At 39.6% G+C, this 5,794-nt stretch overlaps 1 protein-coding gene across 1 annotated transcript; it reads left to right on the top strand.

Annotated features, from left to right (window-relative positions):
* The first annotated feature begins 3,924 nt into the window (after positions 1-3,924).
* On the top strand, positions 3,925-4,434 carry LOC145283899 (uncharacterized). Its single transcript, XM_080133001.1, has one exon. The coding sequence runs from the start codon at positions 3,925-3,927 to the stop codon at positions 4,432-4,434; it is 510 nt and encodes a 169-aa protein (XP_079989127.1).
* The last annotated feature ends 1,360 nt before the right edge of the window (positions 4,435-5,794 follow it).

Below are 5,794 nucleotides of genomic sequence, written 5' to 3'. Positions count from 1 at the left end.
AAGGTTTGCTACAAAGTGACAAGCATAAATAATATACGCGTTGGTCTTTAGTCTGAGATAAATCGCTTATCTCTTATAATGCCCTGACTGTTCAACCGCCAGTCCTTCGATGCGGATAAGCCAAATGTGGACATTGATAACAGACACTATCTGTGCGCAAAATACCACAGACAGAAAAGGTGTAAATAAAAAGACAAACGGTTTATCTAGTGACTATCATATCTAAAGCTTAATTGCCAATATTTTCTGTCTGACTCTTAATAGATGCATTCTATGGAATAGTGCGACACTACTTAATAATATAGACAGTGTGTACTTAAAGATCCAATACACTACTAAATGTTTCCTCAGAATTTTATACTTTGTTTCCATATATTTTTACAGAACAGCAACATTTTCTGCTATTGATTCTGAATCAATATCTATTATCCTTGATATTAGTTTATTGTCGTTTGTTTCTCCAAGGTCTTACTCTATATTCTTTGTTAGAAAAAAAATTATAACTTGACCTAATATTTAGAAGAATCCGTCTTAATTGTTTAAATTTATAATTTAATAAGCACATTACTAAACTCTCACTTAGTTTATAGTAAGATTTGAAATTTAAAATAAAATAATTAACAGCAAATCGTGTTTATTATACATATATTATTTACTTTTAAGAATTGTTCGTGTTTAGAATTTATATACAATTCTGAGCATATGATCACGCGGCTTGCACGTATATGGTATAATCTAGAGGTCAAATGTTCACAAACTCTAAGTATAAGAATAGACTGTATTTAGGCAAAGGTGTTCAACATTACTTTCCTCGCAGTCTATTGTCTCTAGTTCATTAGCAAATGCCTGTGACTTGATATGTGACTTTTTATCAAATGTTTCATTCAGTATATTTATCATTTCATTTGCAATATTCATACGTTGCTCTACTGTCAGTCTCTTCATGATGAACTGATAAATCAAACTGAACTCAAATAACTGAACTTAAATTGGCACCAATAGTCACTTAAATACTGAGCGGTCTCATATGATGCATTGGAATGTTTTTGTCCCTATAATCAGCACTCTGCAAATGAGATATATATGAATTCAAGGAAGAACTGTGCCACACTTCACCATGACAGTTTAGATTGAGAAAAAGAGAAATGAATAATTATGTCCAGACAACAAAAAAAGATATTAAAGATAAATTTCACATGAAAATTTAGTTCAAGAATAGATGATGCTATGCATATGAGTACATCCGGGTATTTCGATCATATAAGCCTAAGATTTGCTGGTTATGATACAGATACTGGCAGAGACACCTAGCACAGACATCGAAAGCTACGCAGGTCTCACGCTAGGTACACCAGCTTTGACTACGACATTTGAGCAATACAGAGACTTACCAAATTATTGATCGAGACCGTAACAAGGTCCGCCTAGCTACTTTTTTTACATCGCCATTACTACTTATCAAAGCCAAGAGGCCACTAGAGGATAATGGTTGTAGAGTGTACAGCAGAAATTGGACAATATAGTAATCGTTAGTAATGAAAATGCGGTAAATTTGAAAACTTATATTGAACAGCTCATCAAAAACTTGTTTACGTTAGACTTGAAGACAACCATATTGTAGACAGCTGACAAGCAGGAAAAAGGAAGACAATTTCATTGCAGTTCTAAGAAAAAAGCTTTGTTCATGGAATCTACATTTAGGTATAGGTATAGATAAACATTGATAATTATTGATAGTGTTTTCTGCTAGACGGGTGTTTCTTGTGAAAGTTAAGCGAGGGGGGACCATAGATTGGAGCTCAGTCGAGCACCTGCCATTAAAATACGATAAAGCAGAGACAAACTCGCAACATATCTTCTGTGAGAAAGTGGTTGCAGGGAAGTCCCTTCGTGGAACACACACACACTCATACACACACACACCCCCACACACACACACATATATATATATATATGTATATATATATATATATATATATAATCCTGGGTATGACTTAAAACTTCATCCAGCAACGAGGCTCTGGTGCTGGAGCTCCAGGGTTTGGGGAGAATGTCCCTACCCCTTAGTCGTTGTAGTGCTGGGTCACCCTTGGGCAAGGTGTTGTACCCGCTAGTCCCCCTATTGAGGTTCACAAAAATCCAAGCCTTGTCAACGATGCACTTGGCAGATGAGGAAGGAATCCCAACGGCTAGCGCAGCGGATAAACCAGCACAGCATACCGACGCGGTCAACAAGGGTGATGTACAACTCGACTCGGGTCTGCCTCAGCCATCCAATGCGCCTGATTGCATGTGTGCAGACTGTCCTGGCCCGTCATTGCCTCTGTACTTTTGTTTTCAGCAGAGAGGGTGCTAACAGTACTGGGTAAGCTGATTATTCCTACTTTGCCTAGTCTGGGAGAAAAGTGAAAGTCCTGTAGCGATGGGGTGAGGGCGTACCGGCAGCTTTGATAGACTGGAAGCCGCGGTGTGATCTCTGCACTCAGGCGATTGGAGTATGATGGTCGTGTTCTTGCTGAAGAGCGACAGCATTGCAAACAGAAGCTCCGTTGGTCTGACCCAATCTGGAGAGGGTCATATAAAAGGTGGACTGAACATGGCTCGTTCACAGACAGTCATGGCCGGCTAGCCGCGGTCGGCGGGAATCCACAACAGCGGTACGAAGACAAAGAATTCAACCAAAAACCTAACTCTTGCATTGTGAAATGTCAGAAGCATGATTGAAAATGATGATAGACCGGAACGAAGAAGAGCCCTCATCTCTCGAGAACTGAATTGCTATAAGATTGACATTGCAGCAGTACAAGAAACTTGATTTCCCGGCCAGGGATAACTAAAGGAAAAAACTCATACCTTTTACTTGTCTGACAAAAAATCTGGCGAGCGAAGACAAGCGGGGGTTGTATTTGCAATCTCAAACAACCTTGTGAAATAACTGGAATCACTATCAACAGGGAAAAGTGATCACCTCATGACAATGAGAATTCACATTGGCAAGAAAAGATACCTGACAATGATCTCCGCATATACACCCACGAACAAATGACCTGGAGACTACAGAACTATTCTATCAGTCTCTTGGCAATCTGCTTTCTGACTAACTCATTGTACCGGTGACTTCTATGCTAGAGTGTGAAAAAATCATGCAGCATTGTCACAAAATTGGGTAGATTTAGAAAGAGAAAATGAACTCGAATGGCGAACTGTTGCTATTATTAAACACGTTCGTCAACTATCCAGACAAAAGTTACTGCTCGGGGAAACATCCGAGATCCAAGCACCCCACTTTGTTGGATTATGTAATCACAACAATAGATGATCTAAAGGACTTTCGCAGTACCAGAGCTATGAGAGGAGCTGAATGTTGCACTGATCACTACATGATCCATGCCAGATGCAACATAAAACCAAAGTCTCCTCCGTTCAAGAGGAAAGGACCAAAACTACAAAAGAAACTAAATACCAAATCACTAAAAGATCAAAGTGTGAAAGACAAACTAGCACACAAAATATCTGATAGTTTCACAACACAGAAGAACAGTGAGAAACACTGAAAAATGTTGTGTTCTCTTCTGCATCTGAAGTCCTTGTAGGAAACATGCAGACTGGTTTGATGAATCCAACAGAGAGGTCCTGGCATTCATTCAAAAGAAAAACCTGCTATTTCAAAAGACCCTGAAAGAAAGGTGAACAGGAGAAACAGGGGACAAGTAAAAAAGTGTAAAATCTAAACTTCAATGAAACATGTGGAAAATGAAACACGACTGGGGGAAAAACCCAGCTGAAATTCAGAACCTGGCAGACAGAAATTACTCGAAAGTGCACTTTGCAACGTTGAAGGAAGTGTACGGATCATAGGGTGTCTGCTTGGACCCTGTGAAGAGCATTGATTGCAGTGTCTTTCATACAGAGAAACACACGATAATGAAAAGATGGGAGGAACACTTCGACCTTCTGTTGAACCCAGAAACACGTGCTGAAGATGGAGCTGATAACATACCTCAACTGCCTATTAGATACCAAATGAATGATTTATCAACAGCAAATGAAATTGACATGGCCATAAAGAGGATAAAGAACGGAAAGGCTGCAGGACCAGATAGCATACCACCAGAAGTTTGGAAACATGATGGAGCAGCCCTGAGAAGTCAACTACTACAACTTTTCCACAACATCTGGACATCAACAGCAGAACTTCCTCAAGCTTTCAAAGATGCCAACATTGTGACAGTGTCTAAGAGAAAAGGGGGCAAGGCGGAATACGGGAATGACAGAGGAATCTCCCTTCCGTCTGTTGCTGGAATGATTATGGCCCAAATCCTGCAGTATCGACTACAATCCTTCGCTGAAGACATTCTACCGGAGTGCCAATGTGGATTCAAGGCCAACAGATCCACACGCGATATGATCTTTGCCCTCCGACAATTACAGTAAAAGTCCATTAAACAACGTCAACTTCTCATTGTCACCTTTGTAGATTTTAGTAAGGCCTTCGACACAGTTGAAAGAGACATGCTTTGGACGATACTGAGACGGCATGGTTGGCCACAGACCTTCAAAAGTGTGCTGCGCAGTTTTCATGACTGCTCGCGTTTATAGATGCGACGGATGCTTAGACTCCTTTAGCGTTGGACACGGCGTCAAGAAAGGCTGTATCCTCGCGCCAACTCTGTTTACAATCTTCCTTGGTGCTGTCCTGAAAATCATGCCTGAAGAACTCGGTGATCTCTACATCCGAACCAGAAGTCATGGTGACCGTTTCAACCTCAGACGTTTGAGAGCAAAAGCCAGGACACATAAGTTAGTGATCAAGTAACTATGCTTTGCTGATGATTCAGCACTTGTGACCGACAGCCTCAAAGCAATGCAAGATTTAGTGATAGCATTTGCCGAGGTATCCAAGAAATTTCGACTGACAATCAACATCAAGAAGACTGAAGTTTTGATTCAAGACATCCGTGACACAAGGATTAACCCCAGAAAAGTACTCCTACATTGTACCCCATGGTGGAAGTTGAACAGTTCAACTATCTGGGCAGTACCATTACGAACACTGGAAAAATCGCTGAAAAACTTCCAACACGAATCCAAGCGACTGAATCAGCCTTTGAAACATTGAGACACCGTCTGGGGAATCAGAAAGGAATTAGATTAAAGAAGGAGGTGAAAGCGTACAGCGCTATTGTCCTACTATGACTCCTCTACAGCTCACACACACACACATATACACATACACACACACACATATATATATGCATATATATATATATATATATATATATATATATATATATATATAATAGGCAAATGCCTTCAAAATAACGTATAAGATGCAAATATTTTTATTAAATTCATAAATGATTTCATCTTGATTTTTATTGCTGGCATTTAAAATATAAAATCATTAATTTGAGAGGATTCGCTACAATAAGAAGGAAGTATATGAGAGAAAACGAGTTAAGTGTTTGACAGAGAAGAGAACACGTCAAAGGTAAAAGTTATATCGAATTTCGGCGACAGTTAAAAGAACTGCTGCCAGTTTCTTTTTAGAGTTCAAGCTATTTCAACGAGAAAGTGAGGTTTATGCAATGCGAGCCTCGGTTTCATTTTTAGTTAGTTAGCATCGTCATGTAAAGGAGGAGTGTTAATTGCGATTTGAAAATCAGGTTATTGGGAAATGCTAGTTATATCTGATCGAGTATGGATGGCTAGTTATGCTAGCCGTATATACAAGTCTATTTAATGTTTGAAGGGCGGGTTGCCGTATTTTAAAGGCTAATAGCGGCTGGTTAGT

Source organism: Euprymna scolopes, chromosome 8 (assembly GCF_053919585.1).
Source record: "Euprymna scolopes isolate OS-2025 chromosome 8, ASM5391958v1, whole genome shotgun sequence".
NCBI classification, from domain to species: Eukaryota; Metazoa; Mollusca; class Cephalopoda; order Sepiida; family Sepiolidae; genus Euprymna; species Euprymna scolopes.
Note: the sequence above shows the minus strand (reverse complement) of the source record. Positions and strands in the feature narration are given on the sequence as shown.

Excerpts from the sequence above, each read along its gene's own strand:
- LOC145283899 (XM_080133001.1), top strand. The coding sequence starts at position 3,925 with ATGAAAAGATGGGAGGAACACTTCGACCTTCTGTTGAACCCAGAAACA.